At 48.6% G+C, this 20,653-nt stretch overlaps 1 protein-coding gene across 1 annotated transcript; it reads left to right on the forward strand.

Moving 5' to 3' along the window:
* The first annotated feature begins 14,973 nt into the window (after positions 1 to 14,973).
* Rassf10 (Ras association domain family member 10) lies at positions 14,974 to 16,831 on the forward strand. The gene has a single exon (XM_038314454.1). The coding sequence runs from the start codon at positions 15,120 to 15,122 to the stop codon at positions 16,644 to 16,646; it is 1,527 nt and encodes a 508-aa protein (XP_038170382.1). The 5' UTR covers positions 14,974 to 15,119; the 3' UTR covers positions 16,647 to 16,831.
* The last annotated feature ends 3,822 nt before the right edge of the window (positions 16,832 to 20,653 follow it).

Genomic DNA, 20,653 nt, shown 5'->3' on the forward strand with positions numbered 1-20,653 from the left:
ATCTCCCCAGCCCTCAGAACACAGTATCCAAAAGAGAGGGCCATAGATTAGGGGACAGACAAAGAAATCAGCCAAGGCAGAATTAGACGACACTCCACAAAGTCACCTAACACTTGTCTTTTTAGAAAGTGTTAACATCCTTAATGCAGTCCACATTAATACCTTAACATATTTATTTTTATTAATTATGTGTATGTGTGGTACCTGTGTGCCTGTGTAGGGATCTGTGCACATGACTGCAGGTGCCCAAGGAGTCCAGAAGCAGTAGATCCCCCTGAAGCTGGGGGTTCAGGAGATCGTAAGCTGTATGACATAGGTGCTGAGAACCAAACGCAAGTCCTCTGGAAGGAGAGCAAGCTGCTCTTAACTGCTGAATCTTCTCCCCAGCCCCTGATACTGGTCTTTATGATGAATGATGTTTTCTCTCTTGGAGCTACTGATTTATCTTTCTGAGTATGACTATCACTGAATATTCCTTGAGGAAATATCTAACTCAAATGAGAAACAGGCAGGCAAGGGTGCAAGATGGAGAACTGGCTGGAGAAAAGAACACACGCTGGGCATGGTCAAGAGGTTGGCTCGGCACCAATGTGCTATGGAAATCCTGGGCCCCATCCAGGAACCAGTATCCCCTGGGGTTTGTGGAACCAGGAAGAGGGGTCCAGGAGGGTTGCGAGGTCAGTGTCACTCTGGAGGCAGCGACAGCAGCTCCTGGTCTGCTGGGCTCCCTCACGAGGGCTGTGTGCTGTCTTTCGGATACTTCTGAATTGAGCGTTTGAACGTTTCTCACTCCTTTTTAAAAGTTGATTGTAGTAGAGCCTCACCTAGATCTAGGGAGGTAGGAAAAGCTGTTTCCACTCTGCTCTGGGTGAGGAAAGGGAGAACTGGGTGGAACAAGGTATTAATGAACCGGCAGAGCTGAGAGTGGATCCCAGAGTTTTGACTCTTAGACGAGGATTCTCCTCAGAGAGAAGGGACAAGATGATGCTAGCTGAGTGCTGATGGCGGAAAGACACAGAACCCAGGAAGGTGGCAGGACGGCATGGTCCAGGTCCTGCTGGTAAACTGGACCAGGAAACCCCTGGGTGAGACCCAAAGACACAGGGACACGGATGGACCAGGTCATCTCTGTGGCGTCCACTTTTGCAGCCGTCAATCCTCCAGCCCCATAAATCAGCCCATTCACATGTTTAACCAGCATCCATTCCTACAGTGGCCTGTGGGAAATCTTCAGAGATGCCTTGTTTACTATAAACTACTAGATGTTAGTATTATTAGAAATCTCATGGTTGTGAAGATAATGATGCTGATGAGGGTGATGATAGTGGCTTGCTGCTGAGCTCAGTGTCCACTCAGTTTAAGTGGGGTTCTCTCCAGAATGAAAGAACTTAAGAGCGCTTTGTAGACTCTTGCCACAGAACCTTGTTGAATGTCCCCTAAAGTGCAAGGAGCCTATGCTCGTTTTCTTCTTCCTTTTATTCTACCCTTTCGATCTTGCCTTCCCTCCCCACAGTCAAGAGACTGAGCAACACAGATGCTTCTGGCAGGCATACTGATTCGCTTCTCTAAACTGTCGACAAACAGTGCCTCAGAACCACTGAAGCCGAACATATTTGCTTGGCTCGTGGTTATCAGAGCACTTTCGGTTCATCGTGGTAAAGTGTGGGGTTCAGTTTGTGATAGGGGAACCCATGATAGAGTTCCTCACGTGGTGACTAGACCAGGGAACAGAGCACCAAAAGAGAATTAAAACTCACCCCCAGTGACTACCTGCTCCAGCCCAGCAGCACCCCCAAAAGGTCTCAGAGCCCCCCAAATAGCACCATCTGATGGAAACAAGGTGTTCAAACACAAAATGAGCTGTGGGGGACATCTCAGCTTCAGAGTGTGACAGCAGAGGATTTAAGAATAGAGGTTGGCTCCGGGCCACAGCAATGGAAGGAAATCAAGATAAAAGTGGGGGTTTGAGGGAGAATGGGAAGATGAGTGACTTTCCCAGGGTTGCAGAGTAGGACATTTCCAGTTACAGGTGGCAGACGGGGTTCTTGATTCCGGCCTGGTTCTCTGCGTCCTATCCAGTCTTCCAGTGTGGCCTCTCCTCTTGTGTCAGGCACCTAGATTCTGAAATGTTCTTTGACTTTTGCCTTGTTGGGTGTCATGAGTGCACTTCTCAGTGACCCCTGCAGGGACACTTTCCTGGGCAATTTGTCGGTCCTGAGAACAAGGGCTGGTGAGAAACCAAGAGTGTGGTTCACTAAGCCCTAAGTGCTTCTTTTGAGTTCCTTCAAAATGTCATAGGCCAACCATGATGTTCTGAAGATGTTCTTGCTCTGGGTTGTGACCAATTCTCAACCTTGGAACACCAGAGTCACATTCAAAGCTTTTGAAAAATATTAATTTCTGGGTTCCATTTTAGAGCAATTGAATCTAAACCTCAGGGGAAAGATCTAGGCCCTGAAACACTGCAGATGCTGTCAGGATATAGCCTTGACTCACAGATACAGTGCTGCTATCTGAAGGCCATGCTTTAAATCTGTAAGAGCTGGTGGGTTTAGTTTGTGCACTTCAAAGTTATCTTCAAATCCACAGTTACTCATTTATGGAGATGGTCCCTTCTTCTTGTGATCAACCAAGGCAACCATCCACCTCAGCTGTTACTTCTGCCTGCTTGGTCTCCCAATCCCCCACAGCAGCCCTCAGACAGATGTCCCGTGTTTCTCAGCAAACTCATCATTTTTCACACTGGCTTCCTCTAGCCTCAAGACATGCATCACTAATTAGACTCTAGGTCAACCTGTTTGCCTTCTCCAACCACAGATGACTCCCCAGGCCACTGAATGGGGTGGACGGTCATCAGAGGAGGAAATGAAGAAAATAGGGCCCTGAGTTTCTGAACCCATGTTTTACCCTAATTTATATTCCTTTGCCTATTTGAAGCATCCATTTATTTCAAAAGGAATTTAAACTAATTTATCTGTGTATAGGTCTGCAAATGTGCCATGCAGCACAAGTGTGAAGGTCGGAGGACAACGTGTGGGGTCGGTTCTCTCTGTTCACCGTGTGGGCTTCAGGGATAAAATTCAGGCTGTCAGGCTTTGTGGCAGGTGCCTTTACCCCCTGAGGCAAATCACTGGACCTCACTCACTTTTTAAAGCTGATTTTGTTTATTCTCATCATGTGTGTGCACATACACATGGGCTTGCATATCTCAGAGAGTGCATGTGGAGGTCACAGGACAAATCCGTGGAATTATTCTCATCATGTGTGTGCACATACACATGGGCATGCATATCCCAGAGTGTGCATGTGGAGGTCACAGGACAAATCCGTGGAATTATTCTCATCATGTGTGTGCACATACACATGGGCATGCATATCCCAGAGTGTGCATGTGGAGGTCACAGGACAAATCTGTGGAATCTGTTCCTTCCTTTCACCTTTCCAGATTCCAGGAATCAAACCCAAACCATGAGGCTCGCTTCTGAGCGGACCACCTTCTGTGACCAGTCTCCTCCTTCCGAATGCCTTTAAGGATTCCCGTCCTAGCAGACACATCACCTACAGTGTGACCTGTCACAGGGTGTGTTTTCCAAGCACCACTTTCCATACCTGTCACTCAAATAGCTTCACCTCTCGGTCTCTCCAGAGAATGAAATGTCTCTCCACATTGCTCATTCAGATGCCGCTCTTGGCACTCAGGGCCCGCCTTGGTAGTGCCTGCAGACGGCGCATCTGGGTGGGCTTAAGTGTCAGCACCGGTCTGGAGAAGGATGCTGGGACGTCGCAGTGGCCTCCAGACAGAAGGGTACTGGTTCATTCTGAACCTGAGCTACCAGCTATTCTGATTTATTACCTCCAGGTAGACAATTATGGCTTCCAGTTTTCCCACACTAGAAATGCAAGAACCTCTTTTCCCCCAACTGATTACAGTTGGCGAACTTTAAAACTAGATTCCTTGGTACATCTTTCCTGCCTAGAAAAGATGCCTGTGTGGTATGGCTTGGAAGACTGCTCCCCTGTCCTTCTGTCTCTCCTGGAGGAAGCCTCAAGTTTCCCAGTACTAGATCCATTAAGCTATGGTACCCACCCTTGTACAAAGATCTGAAAGCTGACCTTGCAACTCGCCTAACTTCTTTATTGCTGGACAGGGAGTTTCTACCCACTTCCCAGGTGTGGAGAACGGAAAGAGAAAGGGCAGGAAAACACCCAGTGACTGCTCTTAGCACAGTTCCTAACTGCAGGGGAGTTGTGGATGGCTGTGAAGGCACAATGCTCATCCTGGGTGGAGATAAAAATGCTAATGCACAGGAAGGTTCAAGCTGAGCTCCATACAACACAGCGTGGGGAAAGCCCACACGTGCAGTGGGGTTGTCTGAACTACTAAACAGTCTCCTTGCTCCAGTGTGCTTCCCCCTTGGGAACGGTACCTTTTCTTGGCAGACTGTCTCCGTTTCTGCTGCAGTTAGGTTTCATGGCCCGATTTCTTGTGCCAGGAAGAAGAACCTAGAATCCCAGAGGATGTGTTGTCTGAGCCCCCGAATCAGCGCTAAGCCACTTCATGTACCTGTGTTTACTTTGTCTGTTGATTGCACCAAGGGGCCACGCAGGGTAACTGACCCATGCCACTCGGGGTCAGGGCAATTATACTTCGCACAATGGCATCACCCAAGGAAGTTCTCAGAAGCCACCTCCTGGTTAATCAATGCAGACTGTACACACGCACGCACGCGCACACACACACACACACACACACAAACACACAAACACACACACACACATACACACACACACACACATGCAGTTTCACTAACTGACTTACAAATGAAGACTTAGCTCTGCTTTCTATCACTCCTGAGACAGAAAACCTGCCTAGAAACCTAGTGCTCCAGGGAACAGGGAAGAAGAGCCTCTGAATCCATCTGACTCTATTTTTTATTATATATATATATATATATACATATATATATGTATATATATATATATATATATATTTTACTATTGCTTAATACACAAATACTTGCTGGGATGGTGTGCGTTCCTTGCACGGTCTCCAGGCACTTCAACAGACTGTGTGCTGTTGATTCTGCGAACAGCTTTAAGAACAAGGTGCTGTGCAGGCTCCTGAGCACAGTTGTTGGTGCCCAGCGTCATTTATCAAGCTTAGCAGTGTGTGCAAACACCTACCGAAATTTTTGATAAAGACCAGAGCAATGAAGACACGAACAGCGCGCATGGATAATACACATTACACAGAGCTGTGGGGAAGGGGGGGTGAAAGAAGAAGGAAGACAACTACTTATTCAAATGAGTAGTGACTGGAAATTTGGTGTCTCAAAAAAGGGGAGGGGAGTTAATGAAATGTCACGTGAAAGATATATCACACACCCTTGAAACAATCGAAGGATATCTTAATAACAAATACAGCATAAAGCCTTTAAAACGATTATTATTTGAGGCTGGAGAGAGGGCTCACCAGTTAAGAGCACTGGCTGCTCTTGCAGAGGACCTAGGTTCGATCCCAGCACCCACATGGCTGGGTGTAACATAATAGTCTGTAAGCCCATTCCCCACTCTCTTCTGGCTTCTGTGTACTGCATACCCAGAGTATAGACATACATTCAGGCAAAACACCCATGCACATAAAGGTTTTGAAAAAGAAAAAAATATATTATTTTCTTTGAAAGATTTATTTTATGTGTGTGTGCTTGTGTGACTTTATGTGTGCCATGTGCTTGCAGGTGCCTCCTGAGAACACCTAGAACTGGGGTTAAAGGTGGTTGTGGGTGCTAGGAACCAAACCCATGTCATCTGCAAGAGCGGTAAGTATTCCTAATCACTAAGCCATCCATCTCTCAGCCCTTCGCTATTATTTTCAAAAGTAGTAAAATGTACACAACTTAACAGTTAGCCTCTGTATTAGTTACTTTTCTAGGGCAGTGGTAAAATATTCCCACCAGGGCAACAGGACAGGTTTATTATCTGACATACACTTCCAGAGGCATGATGGGCCATCACCATAGCGTGCAGCAGACATGGCAACTAGAACGAAGATGGAGTCTCACATCTTGAACCATAAGCTTGAGACAGAGGGGATGAACTGGAAACAGCGTTGAGTCTCTAAGCTCTCAAAGCCCACTTCCAGCCACACACTTCCTCCAACAAGGCCAGACTTCCTAAGCCTCCCCAAACAGCACCACCGATTGGAAACAAGATATTCAAATGCTCAATACAATGGCGGACTTCTTAATCTTAAATGGGATGCTATTCAGCCGCATTTAGTATGCATACATGTTGTGCATCCACCACCATTATCAGGGTCCAAGACTGTTTTTATATAGCAAAAGTGAAGCCACTTGAGAGAGTGCCCCACTTTCTTCCTCTGCCCTGGGACACCATTGGATTCTCTGGCTTTATGAATTTGATTATTCTGGCACCTTTTCTAAAAAGAGTTATAATAGCCTGTCTTTTTAATAATTGCCTTGCTTTGTTTAGCTTTATTTCTCAAGGTTCTAAATCTTTTAACAATTCCCCCTCTTAAAGGCTGAATAACAACCTGTTACGTGTATTTATCTCATGGTACGTATCCATCTATAGATCAATTGGACCCCACAGTTGTTTCTGTTTCTGGTATTGTGGATGATGAGTGTGGTGTCCAAACGTCTCTGAGGTCCTGCTCTCAGTCCTTTGGGGTTTGTACCTATTCAAGAGAGAATTGTTGCATCCTATGGAGGAGGAAGTACATTTTAGAGCTTGCATAGTTTTGAAAACCGCTGAAAAGGTGTATTTAAAGCAGTAAATATCCTCAAGCTGACAATCTAGCAGATTTCATCTTGAAACTTGACTGGTACAAGAGAGAAAGCCACCCTGCAAGACTTTTGTAAGATCAAGTGGCGTCTGTGCTATTCACGGAGATTTCGGCTAATAGGGGTCCGATTGTATTCTAGGCTTGCATTTGTGTGGGTCTCTCAATAACAGGATCAAGTATAAGAGATCCACAGTCTAACCCAGGGTTAACCCAGAACCCAGCCCAAGAAAACAACGCTGCACTTCAGGAATGGAACAAAGAGAAGCTTCTTCAGGAAGCAGGGAAAAGGACACTAGGGTACCAGATGTAACCTATTTCCCTTATCTAGCTCCCAGCCTTCCTCTTCTCTCCGGATGGATGTTCTGACAAAGGAAAGATATCTTCATGTCTTCCTCAGTGGAAAAAAATCAGAACACCTTGGGATGATGCTTTCAGCATTTGAGGGTAGTTTTCATCCAAAGTTCCGCTCAGTCCAATTTAATTTCTGCGAAGCAATGTTCCTTAAACGGACTTGCGAGTCCTTGCACTTAGTACCAGCTTCTAAACAGCCACTCTTCCGAGCTCATCAATATGGTATTGAAACTCCTTTCGACTCAATGAACTTCACTGCAGAAAGAAAGCTGGCATTTTGCACACACACACAGAAGAGCAGAAATTCAAGCACAGGCCTTGTACTGTGTTCTGAGAAGCAAGCAGCTGACACACAATAATTCGGTGTTGGGGACACTTGGAGAGAGTACTGTTCCCTACAATGAAGAAAGGGCACACTTTGGGTCAGGGCTATTCTACTCTGACAAAGCTGGGACGGGTTCAGATGTGGCATTGAAGACACTGTCTCGTTCACACACTCATTAACAGTATCACCTTTCATTCCTGGGTAACAACAGATAATGGAAATTAATCAAACAAAACCCCTTTTGACATGGTCCTCAAAAGTGATGTCATCAGCATTGAATAGGTGACAGCTCCGCTCTGTATGTACTGTAAATTCCCAGAAAGACGGCTGCCAAACAGACGCCAGGCTCCCTTGCTTGGAACAAAGACCAAGCAAGCTTACTCACTTGCAGAATCTCTTTCCCATACCTGGAGTGACTGTTGCTTTAGAGTCCCTTACCTGAGCCTTGCTATGTTTTCAGCTCACAGCCCAAACTCCTGACAACCATTCTCCAGTCCTAAGAGGAGAATGGATAAGCAGTTCCCTTCATCCTGCGGAGCTCTGCTTTTTCCTTCCTGCCTGAGGCATCTCTTTCTAACCTGTCATATGCCCCTGCCGCTTCTTGGGTAAAGATGCATATCATTGTCATCTATGGGCCAAAATGACCAAAACACATTCTCATCAGGAGTTCTTAAATCCAGCTCTTAGATCTCCATATATCTGCGTCAAAGTTTAGTATACATAAGCGTTATCAGGGGAGGCCAGATGGAAGCTCATTAGGCAGGAACACACAAGCCTGACTATCTGAGTTTGATCCCTAGAACTCATGGTAGAAGGCAAGAACGGCCTTCCAAAAATTGTCTTCTGATCTCCATGTGTGTTCTGTGTCATGTGTGTGCTGTGTCATGTGTGTGCCCATACTCACACAATATTCCCCCCTCTTGCATACACACACACACACACACACACATAATGATAATAAATTTTAAAATCTTGACTATAAAAAATAACCACCAAAGGACAGGGATTCCCATTTACTAGAGTCCAGTAAACTGCATTTTAAAAAACACCATGCCAGGTTTCCCCTCATTTTAAGAAGCCATATGTCTCCGTGATGATAGCCCAGCATTTATATGCCAGTCCTGGGTTTAGCTTAGTCAGAGAAGGGGTTGTTCGCAAGGTATATGGGAGTGGTGGTGCTCAACTTCCTCCACCAAGCCAGAGAGAAGCCGTAAGTTTCTGTAAACAGTTTGCCAAATGATTTTCTGGAGCTAATCATTACAAGAAACCGATTCAGTCAATAAAATCCAGTCACGTTTTTGTGTGGCTCAACATAATTAAAGGCAGAAGTTTCTGTTTGGGGGTGTTCCGGACTGCTGTGAACCTTAACTGACAGATTGGAAGGGTAGTTCCAGAGAGATGCCAACTTCCGCAGAGCTGTGTGAGCTGGGAAACTAGCCAACCCCTCCCCTCCGGCCCCAATTTTCTCATGGTAAGAGAGCTAGGTTTTACCTCTCACAGGTCTCAGGAAAGTAAGCGAGGGAACATACTCCCACAGGCTCGAGTGACCGGCCATGTTTGAGAGCCAGTGTGGGAAGTTAACAAAGGGCTCTGTCACCTCTCTGAGAATTGAGTTGTGTTTGGGAAGTGTCCCTGGAGCGAGAAGCAGACACTGTGAGTCTCATGCTGCCTTCCATCCCTTTGCCAGGAGCATGATTATTCTCACAAGCATTAGCACAAAGTTGGGAGCTCCAAGATGCCCTACAGGGAGAAGGGAAGAGTCACAGCTGTGTAGTGGCTGGGACCACAGAAGGGAGACACAGGCAGGTAAGGGAGGGGACTAAAGGAGAATTGGCAGTGAGTAGTGATTCCAATTCTAGCATCTTCACTTTTCACAGTTACACATCCCAGAGATGGGTGTGGCAGACACATGCCTGTGATACCAGCACTTGGGAGGCTGAGACAAGGGGACTGAGTTCAAGGTCAGCCTGGGCTACAGAGTGAGAACCTGCTTCAAGCAAGCAAGCAAACGAACAAGCAAAAGTTATTCATTGTGACTGCATAGTTAATAGATGACTAGTTCCATATAAAATCATTACAACTCGAGGCTAAATCTGACAGTCCCTGCGCAAGGGGTCATTGCTTGAGCTGGGTGTTTGCTAGGACCATCCTCTGTGCACGTCCATACAGGTGTCTGGACTCCTGGAAAACACAGAGAGCAGTTTTATGTATGTGTATGTGTTTCGTGTGTGTCTTTTATAATACAAGCAAGATCCTCTCACGTGAATCCTTTCGAAACTGTCATTTTGCCCTGGTTGATGCATGTTGGAGATTCATTGTTGCCTATGCAAATAAATCTACTTTACCAGTTTAATTGCTGCAAACCTTGAGAGCTAGGGGCGACATCTTGTCTGTGGAGTCATCCCTTAATGGGTGGGTATTTCCATGGTCTCTGTTAAGAACAGCGAGTACCCTTTGTGTGCCTCCTTGTGCTGTGTTTTATTTAGTGTTCGTTAAGTGCCTTTTGTTCTGGGACCCTGGTCCATACAATGGTGCTCCCCAGATTCAGGGGGTCTTTCTGCTTGGTTACTCATTGACAGCACCCTCACAGATATGCCAAGAGGTATGTCTTTCGGGTGATTCCAAACCCAATCAAGTTGAAAATGATTAACTGGGACATAGACATTTTATATACCATTCATTGTTTTGTTCCACATGATGTCAACTGTAAAGGTTCTGCTATTGTTCTTTACCCAGATGTGAGGACTGTGATTTACAAAACCTGTGGCAATTGTGATATGGTGCACAGGGTTTAAAAATATTTGATTATTTTATATATATATATGTATATATATATATATATATATGTCTGCATAAGTTTATTTGTACCATGTGTAGAGAAGCCCAGAGAGGCCAGAAGAAGGGGTTAAATTCCCCAGAATTAGAGTTAATTCTAATGGTTTTGAGCTGCCGGGTGGATGCTGGGGATCGAACTCTGGTCCTGGGCTAGCACTCCTGACTACCCAGTCCTCCCTCTAGTCCACGTGACATACAGTTTTAGACTGCTGAACAACAAGTTAAAGGGATATGTTCTGAGAAATGCAGTAGTGGGGGAGTCTGTCATTGTGCAAACATGCAGAGCACGCTCACACAAATCTAGATGGTATAGCCAGCACACACACACACACACACACACACACACACACACACCCCTATCGCCGCTAGGGTCATGAGAGACAAGACAACACAAGATGAAATCAAACATGAGTGAAAGCCTTTCAGTGGAGTGATCCAGTAAATAGGAGCTGTCTGAGCTGCTTCCTGCACAGGACAGGGCACTGTTCTGCAGCCAACTGTGTTTGTGTAAGTACAAGTTCACTCTAGAATAACAACCAAGAATGCAGTATACTAAGAACACAAACCATAAATGCAAAACAAACATGGTCGTTTATTTCCATTCTTGAGTAGTAAAACTGTCTGTGTTTTGCTTTCATAGCACTGGCTGCCGGCATGGCAGAATTGTTTACATGACCCACAGACAGCGTGGGGACATGAGGCTGGCTACAGCGTCCCTAGGCAACAGACCCTTCGAGCGCTTCCATTCCGTTCTTAAGGACCACCACCCTATATGCGGTCTGAACTTGGCAGTTTGTGACTGCCAGTATTTCTTTTTGCTTATGAGCTCCTGGCTTGGAGCCACTGTAGCTTTTGTAATTTCCTAAATGATTTCGAGCAAGAATGGCATTTTTTTAGGGGGTGGGGAGGGAGGTCAAACATTTGTTCTTTTGTCCTTGATTCTTGAAAGCAGCTCCAGAGTGATGAAAATGGCAGACAAGCTATTGTTTTTTGGGAGCCTTGCAAGCACCCATGAGATGATATTTGGAAAGCCTATAGAATGAATACTGGGTGGGAGGGGTGGTTGCCAGAGGAGCCAGGCAGACTCAGAGGGATGCAACCCTCATTCCCATTCCTCAATATCGTGGGAGGGCAGAGAGGCTGAAGGTTAAGTTGGCCATCAATGGCTAATGCCTTCATCCATCAAGCCTGTCTAATGACACTTCCACAGGACTCCCCCAGATGATCAGGCCAGAGAACTTTGAAGAGCTGAATACATGGAGGTTCCTGGAGGGTGACATGGAAGCCCCTCATTCCTTCTCCCACATCTTGCCTTGCACCTCGCCATCTGACCCCCAGTTCAAGCCTGGGCTTGTGGCTGTCATCTGAGGAAAAGCAGGAGGCAGTCTGAGGGGCTGAGCTCTCAACCTGTGATCTCTCCGAGTAGACAGCGTCAGAGTGAAGCTGAGTTAGCAGGCACTCTGCTGGTATCTACTGCAGGACCGATGGCCAGCTTGGTGGGCGGGAGCCCTTTCCTCCTGATATCTGCTTCTGCCGAGTGAGAGGACCGGAGGAGGTGAGTTTGTTTTATTTCTTTATCCTCAGTGCAAACATAGTTGGGGTGAATTCTAGAACCCCTAGTCTGAAACACTGCTAAAGACCATGCTCACATCACCATGAGTCGTTTCTCTAGAGACAATGTAGCTTGCCATCTCTTCTTTTCACGAATGGGATAGTCTCAAGGGCCTTCTAGCCTGTCACTACACCCCTCCCTGCCCTATGGTCCCTGCACAGTGTGAGGGTTCAACAGTGAAGATCTGACCACGTTATCACTAAGCTCCCTGGTGGGGACAATCCCAGACTGGCCTCAGAGCTCCTCCACTCCCACTCCTGTCATTGCTCTGGTGACTGATACATCACACAATCAAAGTCATTGTGCAGATGTAGTTCAGGTGACCATCTTAGCTAGGGTGACTGTTGTTGGGATGAGGCACCATGACAAAAGCAACTTGGGGAGGGAAGGGTTTATTTCACACGTATAATTCCCTATTAAGATCATCATCAAAAAACAGTAAGGGCAGGAACTCCTGGAGGCAGGAGCTGATGCAGAGGCCATGGAGGAGTGTTGTTTATTGGCTTGCTCCCCATGGCTTGCTCAGCCTGCTTTCTTTTTTTTTTTTTCTTTTTTTTCTTTTTCGAGACAGGGTTTCCCTGTAGTTTCTAGAGCCTGTCCTGGAACTAGCTCTTGTAGACCAGGCTGGCCTCGAACTCAGAGATCCGCCTGCCTCTGCCTCCCGAGTGCTGGGATTAAAGGCGTGCGCCACCACCGCCAGGCTCAGCCTGCTTTCTTATAGAACCCAGGACCAGCACTCCAGGGGTGGAACCACCCACAGTGAACTGGGTTCTCCCCCACCAGTCACTAATTAAGCAAATGCCCTGCACGCTTCCCTACAGCCCGGTGTTATGGAGGCATTTCCTCAACCAAGGTTCTCTCCTCTGTGATGACTTTATCTTGTGTCAAGTTGACATAAATCTAGCCAGCGCAGTGACTAATCAGTCGATCTTAATAGAGAGAGTTTCTCCAGGTGGGTCTGCCTGACGATGCCAGCCTTTTACAAGCAGAATTTTCTCTTGCTGCTAGCAAAGGACGATACCAGCATGATGAGATGCCAAGAGGACTGGGTGATTCTGCCCTGCCATCGGCGCTTTAACTGGGGCAGACACTGCCACATGGGAAGAGTCTATAAGAGACTGAGAGAGGTTCTGATGAAGGCCACCATGAGGATGGGGGCTCCAGTGCTACAGAGGAAGTGCAGTGGTTTCTGGAAACACAGCTGAATGACTTTGAAGTGACTTCCCTCTCCATCCCAAACGTTAACCAGCTGAAACACCCTGCCTTTAAGCAGGACCCTCTGAGCAGTCAAGCCCAGAACAACCTAGAGCCTTCAGAAAAGTGAAATCAAGTGTGGGTGTTGCTTTTAGCTACCAACTTCATGGTAACCAATTTTATAGCAAAAAAAACAAAACCCACACACCTCCCAGGTTTCTAACGCTTTAATAAAAAAACTTCTGCTATAGACGTACCATGTTCTGCCATATGATCCTTATTGCAGTTACTTTTTAAGTTACCACCGCTTTACAGATGAGATGCAGAGCTATTACATATTTCCCCTAAGGTCACAGGCAGGAAAAGCACCCCATGTAAGCCCAGCACCTGCGCCATGCTTCTGATAAACTCAAAAGCATGCGCATGGCATTGCAGACCCTTCCTGACCTGGTTTCTGTTAGTTCATCCTTGTCAGATTCTTCTGTCACTTAACCCCTTATGGCCTGATGACTGTCACACTGCCTTGATTCTTTAGTTTGCACATTGATTCCTTCTGCCTGCCCTGTGCCACCTCTTTGTCCTTTGGAAAGTTCCAATGGTTCTTTTTTTGTCCTGCCCCAGATGGTACCTCTGATGGGAAGCCTTTGTGGACTCTCCCAGATGGGATCTATGCTGCTATGCAGAATCCAGGCATGTTCCCCCAATACATAGTCTTCCCTGTTCAGAACCCAGAAGACCTGGTGGTGGAAATGAGCTACGGTGAGCTCCTTGTTGGCCAGGAGATTTATTCATCATTACATCCCTTTCAGTAGGAACTCAGCAAACGTTCCAGGAAGGAATCGTTCCATCAACAAAAGTACTTTACAAGAAATAGTGAGACATCCAGAGTCTTACGGCAGGGGAATGAGCTGTCAGACCTGTGCTTCCCAGGACAAACCCAGAACAAGCCTCGCACTGAGAGGGTTTAAGAAGCTCCGCATTGTGGCTTTGGATTTGTTTTCTGACACTTGACTCTTAGCATTTCCGGAGTGCATGTGATGCAGAAAACAGCAGAACCAGTCATAGGAACGGCCACACTTCCCCCTTTGAAAGCAGGACTGGTGATCAATTTAGGCCTGGCCCCAGACTCCCTCTGTAAGTTTTTCTGTCGGGAAGGTTATGGGAAATGGAGTCGAGGGTCCACAGTTCTGACTGACGCAGAATGGAGCACCGCCATCAGACCACTGCATTATCTGCTCACTGACCCCACTGTGGTTGAGGAGGACTGGAAGACTTAGAGACAGCACTTACAAACCTGAGTCGGTCAGGTAGTGGACCATAACGCCTCCACTAGAAACTGTTGGGTGCCTCCGTTTCCCCGCCTGTGCAAAATGCGGTGTGCAGAGGGCGCTGCCCTGAAAGACCAAGACCACTGGCATCTGTCGGGTTAAGATGTTTCTAGCTTTCGACGAGAGGCAAAGCCGAGCCGAGAGGGGCACAGAGCTGATGTCAGGTGAGGCGCGGGCTCCAGGCCTTGTGTCAAGGAGGTACCGGAGTCCTTCTTTGCTGGGGTAAAGGAAACTCAGAATTGGACTCCCGACGCCAGCAACCTGAGCCAGGGGCAGATCCGGCGGCGGGGCTGGGAGGGGCAAGTCTGGATGCCGCGCCTGCGGTACTCTCAGCAGCAGTTCAGGGCGCTAGGGGCGGGAAGAGGTGGAGCCAGGTGGGGAGGAGCAAAACCCGGAGGCCTCGGGCACCGCGGGCAGAGCCAGAGTCCCTGGAACCCGAGCCACCGCACGCTGCCTCGGGAGAGCCCGCTGCCGTCCCTGCCGAAAGCAGCCGCTGCTGCCGAAGCCGCCGCCTGATTTCAGTGCGCAGCGGGGGAGAAAGGCTAGTGACGCCGGAGACCGGGTCGCGGATTCTTTTTCAGTTGGGAACTGCCAGGTTACCCGCGCTGGCCCTGCCGCCCCAGTAGCGCCTAGCCGGACCCTGCCCTTTGTGTGCCTCTCAGTCGCACCATGGATCCTTCGGAGAAGAAGATATCCGTGTGGATCTGCCAAGAGGAAAAGCTGGTGTCCGGCCTCTCCCGCCGCACCACCTGCTCAGACGTGGTACGGGTGCTTTTGGAGGACGGCTACCGGCGGCGACGCAGGCAGCGGCGAGGCCAGCGCCGGGGGAAGGCGGAGGACCCCTCCAGTCCGTTGGAGCAGCCCGAGCCCCCGGACGAAAACGACGAGGATGACGACGACGTGATGCCCCAGGGCATGCTATGTGGGCCCCCGCACTGCTATTGCATCGTGGAGAAGTGGCGCGGCTTTGAGCGCATCCTGCCCAACAAGACGCGAATCTTGCGCCTCTGGACCGCCTGGGGCGACGAGCAGGAGAATGTGCGCTTCGTGCTGGTGCGCAGCGAGGCGTCGCTGCCCAACGCCGGGCCACGCAGCGCCGAGGCCCGGGTAGTGCTCAGCCGCGAGCGCCCCTGCCTGGCCCGGGGAGCCCCGGCGCGGCCCAGCTTGGCCATGACCCAGGAGAAGCAGCGGCGGGTGGTGCGCAAAGCCTTCCGCAAGCTGGCCAAGCTCAACCGGAGGCGCCAGCAGCAGCCGCCATCGCCTTGTTCGTCCACGTCGTCGTCCACCGCCTCGTCCTGTTCGTCGCCGCCTAGGACCCAGGAGAGCGCGTCGGTGGAGCGCATGGAGACGCTGGTGCATCTGGTGTTGTCGCAGGATCACACTATCCGCCAACAGGTGCAGCGGCTCCGGGAGCTGGACCGTGAGATCGACCGCTACGAGGCCAAGGTGCACCTGGACCGCATGCGGCGGCACGGGGTCAACTACGTTCAGGATACTTACCTGGTAGGGGCTGGCATCGATCTCGATGGGCCGGCTCCTGGAGAGGAACCCGAGGAGGCGACGCTGACGGAGAAGGGGACGGAGGCAGTGGCATCCCTGGACAGCGAGGTTCAGGCGGCCGCGCTGGAGGAGCTGGCCCGGCGCTGCGACGACCTGGCGCGGTTGCAAGAGGAGCGCGCCCAACAGGAGGAGTTGCTGGAGCGCCTTTCCACCGAAATCCAGGAGGAGCTGAACCAGCGGTGGATGAGGCGACGCAATGAGGAACTGGCGGCTCGAGAGGAGCCCCCGGAGCCCGACGGCGGTCGGGATGGTGAGCTGTCGCTGGAGCAGGAGCGGGTCAGGACGCAGCTCAGCACTAGCCTTTACATCGGGCTGAGGCTCAGCACGGACCTGGAGGCGGTCAAGGCTGACTTGGATTACAGCCAGCAGCAGAGAGACATTAAGGAGCGCGAGCTGCAGGGCCTTCTCCAGAGTTTGCGCACTTTGGAGCAGACGGTGGTGAATGATGGGGCTCTGGGTTCTGGCGGACCTTCACGGGAACCCCAGCCTCAGACCTGTGCAGAAATGTGGGTAGACCAGGCCCGGGGAATGGCTAAGAGCTGTCCCGGCAACGATGAGGACTCGGATACTGGGCTGAGCTCCATGCACAGCCAAGACTCGGACTCGGTACCCCCTGTGTGCGAATCCCTTGTGTAGGAGTAGTAGGGAGTGAGCCTAGACGCTTGCAGCATGCACAGGCCTGACCTGCTCAAGGACAAGAAGTGAGGCCGAGGGGGTGAGCTCAGAGTTCCGCGGAAGGGTCTGAAGAGTGGAGAGGACACCTGCCAGGCAGCGTGCTCCTCTGACTCAGGAGTGTGTAGGAGGGCCCTGGGCAAGGAAGCCCTAAACTTCTTAAGCTTCCGAGGGAAAAAGAGGTGAGAACCCTTCACTGATTTTAAATCGACAAGGTCCCCCCATTTTCAAAACAAGAAAAAAGAAAACCATTGTGGACGTTTTAAGCACTCCTCGGTCTGGGAAGGACTGACGACAACTAGAACTATGGTCTGTGGCCTACAGTGCTGGTAAAAGAAAACACTTGGGTGAGAAGGAAATTCCTTGAATGTTAATTGTGACTGGAAGCGTGTTAAAACTAGCCAAAGAGGACGCACTAGTGTTGGCCTCTGCCTTGCTTAACATCTTTGATAAAACCCATAGGCACCAAACCCCTGGCTGTTTACATTTCTTCAGGTTTGGGAATTACCCATCTGCTAAATCATTTGCCTTTTATTTCTGTCAAAGGCCAAACCGCAGGGAAATCTAATGCTGTGTTTCTCCCTACTAGATACAAGGTGTTAAAAGCCCACCCCCACCCCGGCCCCCTCAACTCCACCCCAAACATAGCCATTTTGAATTATAGAATCCTGGCACACATAATCCAGGGTAAAAAAGTAATCTGGCTGTTTGTGTTTCTGCAAAGAAAACCGTGCTGGCTTCTAGTTCATGACGCCTATCCATTGACTCAATCACAGGAAAAAGGGAAGTTGCAGGATGAGGCGCAGCCCACTTTGCTGTTTTAAGGAACATTCTAGTGTCAACTCTAACTTGACAGTAAAGATCTTTGCATAGTGTTTAGTCCAGCTCTGTGATTTGAGTCAGCTGTGACCTTCATGAATTTTACCCAGATCTAACTTCCGTCTCTTCGGTTGGAGATAAGGTTCTGGTTCAAGTAAATGGCAAATGTCAATTCACTTCAAGTGCAAACATCAGAGTTTGTGCAGCAAATGGCCTCCAAAGGTGGGGGGTGGAGTGGGAAGAAAGGAGCAATCTGATAGGCCACTGTGGGTAAACAAATAGGTTCACCATAGCAGGGAGCCATGGTAAAGGCACAGGAGCTTCCTAAGGGAGCTAAGAACTTGAGTTGCTTCTGCCTGACCAGTCCTTCTGCCTCTGGCAGGCGAGAGAGAAGGGTGACATTGTCTGCTGTAGCTGGTGATAGTGCTGTGGGGTGCTCCGTGTAATTGTTCCCGGCGTTTCTATTGAAATTTATCAGCTGTAGTGAGCCCTCCTGCCTGTGGAAGGAGCCTGCTGGTCCCCTTTCCTGTGGAGCCCAGGACCTTCGGAGGAATATGGGTCTAACGTGTCCGGAGGAGGTTAACAATGGTGTGTGTGTGTATGTGTGTGTGTGTGTGTGTGTGTGCGTGCTGCCAGCGAGGTACAACTGAAATAGTGAGGGCCTGGCTCCCACTTCCACAACAACAGGCAAAGATAAATTCAGAGGCCTTGGGATTGTGTAGCTGTCTCTTCCTTTGAGAGCTCAGCTGTCTGAGTGTCCCCAACAGGAGCATATCTTCCCAAACTCCACAAGTCACCGCTGGGGCATTTCCTTTTCACAAAATGTCTCAACAGGGATGCTGCTGTGGCATTATAACACACGTGACTCTTCTCAGATTTCCAAGTAAAATCAAAATGAAAAGGCGGTTTTCCTAATTGATATTCTTTGAAGGACCTTATTTGGTATAATTATGTTGCTGCTGCTGTTGTTCTTGTTTACATTCGTCTGATGCAGTAAACATCCCCACACTTAGTCCTGCGGCCTCATTCAGATGAGGAAGGGACCCAAAGAAACTCCCTGTCCTCAGACAGTCATTTGATTCCGTGAACACAAAGTGCAATGACAGCCTTCCTTTTGAGGCAGAGGTAAAATCCTCATTAGAGTGTGACAGATGCCACCTGTCTGAATGGTTTGTGCTGGCAGTGGGCTGACCTGGTGGTTTTTTAAATTATTGTGTGTTTTTTTTCTCCTCCCTAGGGTTGTAGGGGAGGTGGCTCTTGGACGTTTATTAACTCAGAACATAGAAGTTGGCAGAGCATGACTGCCTGGCAGAAAGGAGCTGTTTTCCTCTTGACTATTATTATTTTAAACTTTGATGGGTAGCTGACGTCAGCAAACATGCCTGAAACCTACAAAGCAAACATGCCACATCACAGGAGGAAGGCCGGAGGGGTTCTGAGAACAGTCCTGTCCTAACCACCTGAAGATGTTTCCCTACTTAAAACTCCTCAGGCGCGGGGGTGGGTGGGCGCTTTGCTTGCAGGAGATTGCAGAGGACAGTCCGGTCTGCTCTCTCTCCATTCTTTCCAGCCAATGCTATTCCTAAGCAGTACTCCGTGTGAACAGGAGAAAGGAGAATTGGGGCGAGAGGAGACAGGAGCTTCTTCCGTGAGAAGTCCTTGTCACAGTGGTGCGTGTGGGCTCCAAGGCTTGGTGACGCTTAGTATTCCATTTCCTGCATCTCATGTCACCAGGGGTGAGAGAGCATTGCAGCCACTGTCCGCGGAAGAGGGACTCCCGCTCTCTGGCTGTTTTCAGGCCCCCTAGAAAGCCAGTGAACTTGTGAAGGGATTACCATAGGGCTGCTCCCTAGGTCGTTCTTCTGGAACTAGGAGATCCACAGTGTGTTGATCCTATGCATCCATTGACAGCGTGCTTCCAAACCCAGATCCCATATGGTCTTGCAGGGTTTGTTTTCCTCCTTATCTAAAATGTGATTATTAGGCTCAGGAGATGATGGCTTAGTGGGTAAAAGATACTTGATCCCCAGGGTCTGCATGTGGAAGGAGAGGACTGAATCCCGCAAGTTGTCCTCTGACCTCCACAGGTGTGCCTTGTCATGAGCCTGTGGCCACACACATGCACACACACACACACACGATAAATACATATAAAAAGATGGTTATTGCTTCTTCCTCTTTTTCTTCTTCATCTTTCTTCTTCTTCATTACTATTATTATTATTATTATTATTATTATTATTCTCCTTAGAAAAGCTACACAACACAATCTTGGTGAAAAACCTGAAAATAGCATGAATTTTGGAATAAAAGAAAAGCTACAATCCAGTCTCTTACCACAAAAACCCTGTCATGGCCAAAGTTTGCCAAAGTTCTCTTCGGGATGTTTTGTGCCTTTTGAAGATTTCCTATTTTGCTCTGTTATTACAAAGAATCATCTTGTCATGATTCCATGCATGCTTTGCCCCGCCCTCCCCGCCCCCCATACCTTGGCCAACCACTCAGGAGCAGATCTGTTCAGCGGGTAAAGACTTCCGAGTTTCTGTGACAGTTCATGTCGTCAGTCCCACTCTGACCACTGTGACATTACTCTGTGCTAAGCTTCTCTGTGAGCGCATCTAATTAAGCTATACAGAAGAGTAACCGTTTTACCCTCGATGGCAGTAGATTTTTTTTATTGTTAAAAAACAGTTTCACCAAAAATTTAGTCATTCACATGGCCTCAGAATCAGGGCTGAGCGTCACTGTCCTAAAATACCTTTGTAACAAGATGTGTCGGCTGGTAGAGGTGTTGAGGGGGCTGGGATGCAGCTTAGTGGTGGAACTCTTGTGTAAATGCTCACAGCCCTGGCTTTGTTCCAAGGCCAGAGCAACAACAGAAGCCTTTTCATAGAGCTAAGGTGGCCTGGTAGTGAGTAGGGGTGGAGCTTCTTGGTACAGTTGCCTAGCAGGTAGGTCCCTGGGTTCGATCCTCACCATTGCGTAAAAGCAGGCACTGTAATCCCAGCATTCAACAGGTGAAGAAGGAGGAGGGTCAAAGTCATTCACAGTGAGTCCAACCTGGACTACATGAGACCTCACCTAAGAAAAAAAAAATAAAGGAGAGGAGGACATAGTGTTCTCTTCATTTTTTTCCCCCCTTTTCTTTCTCTT

Source organism: Arvicola amphibius, chromosome 1, assembly GCF_903992535.2.
Source record: "Arvicola amphibius chromosome 1, mArvAmp1.2, whole genome shotgun sequence".
Taxonomy (NCBI): Eukaryota; Metazoa; Chordata; class Mammalia; order Rodentia; family Cricetidae; genus Arvicola; species Arvicola amphibius.

What these genes read in the sequence shown, in the direction of transcription:
- Rassf10 (XM_038314454.1), top strand. Translation starts at nt 15,120, where the DNA reads ATGGATCCTTCGGAGAAGAAGATATCCGTGTGGATCTGCCAAGAGGAA.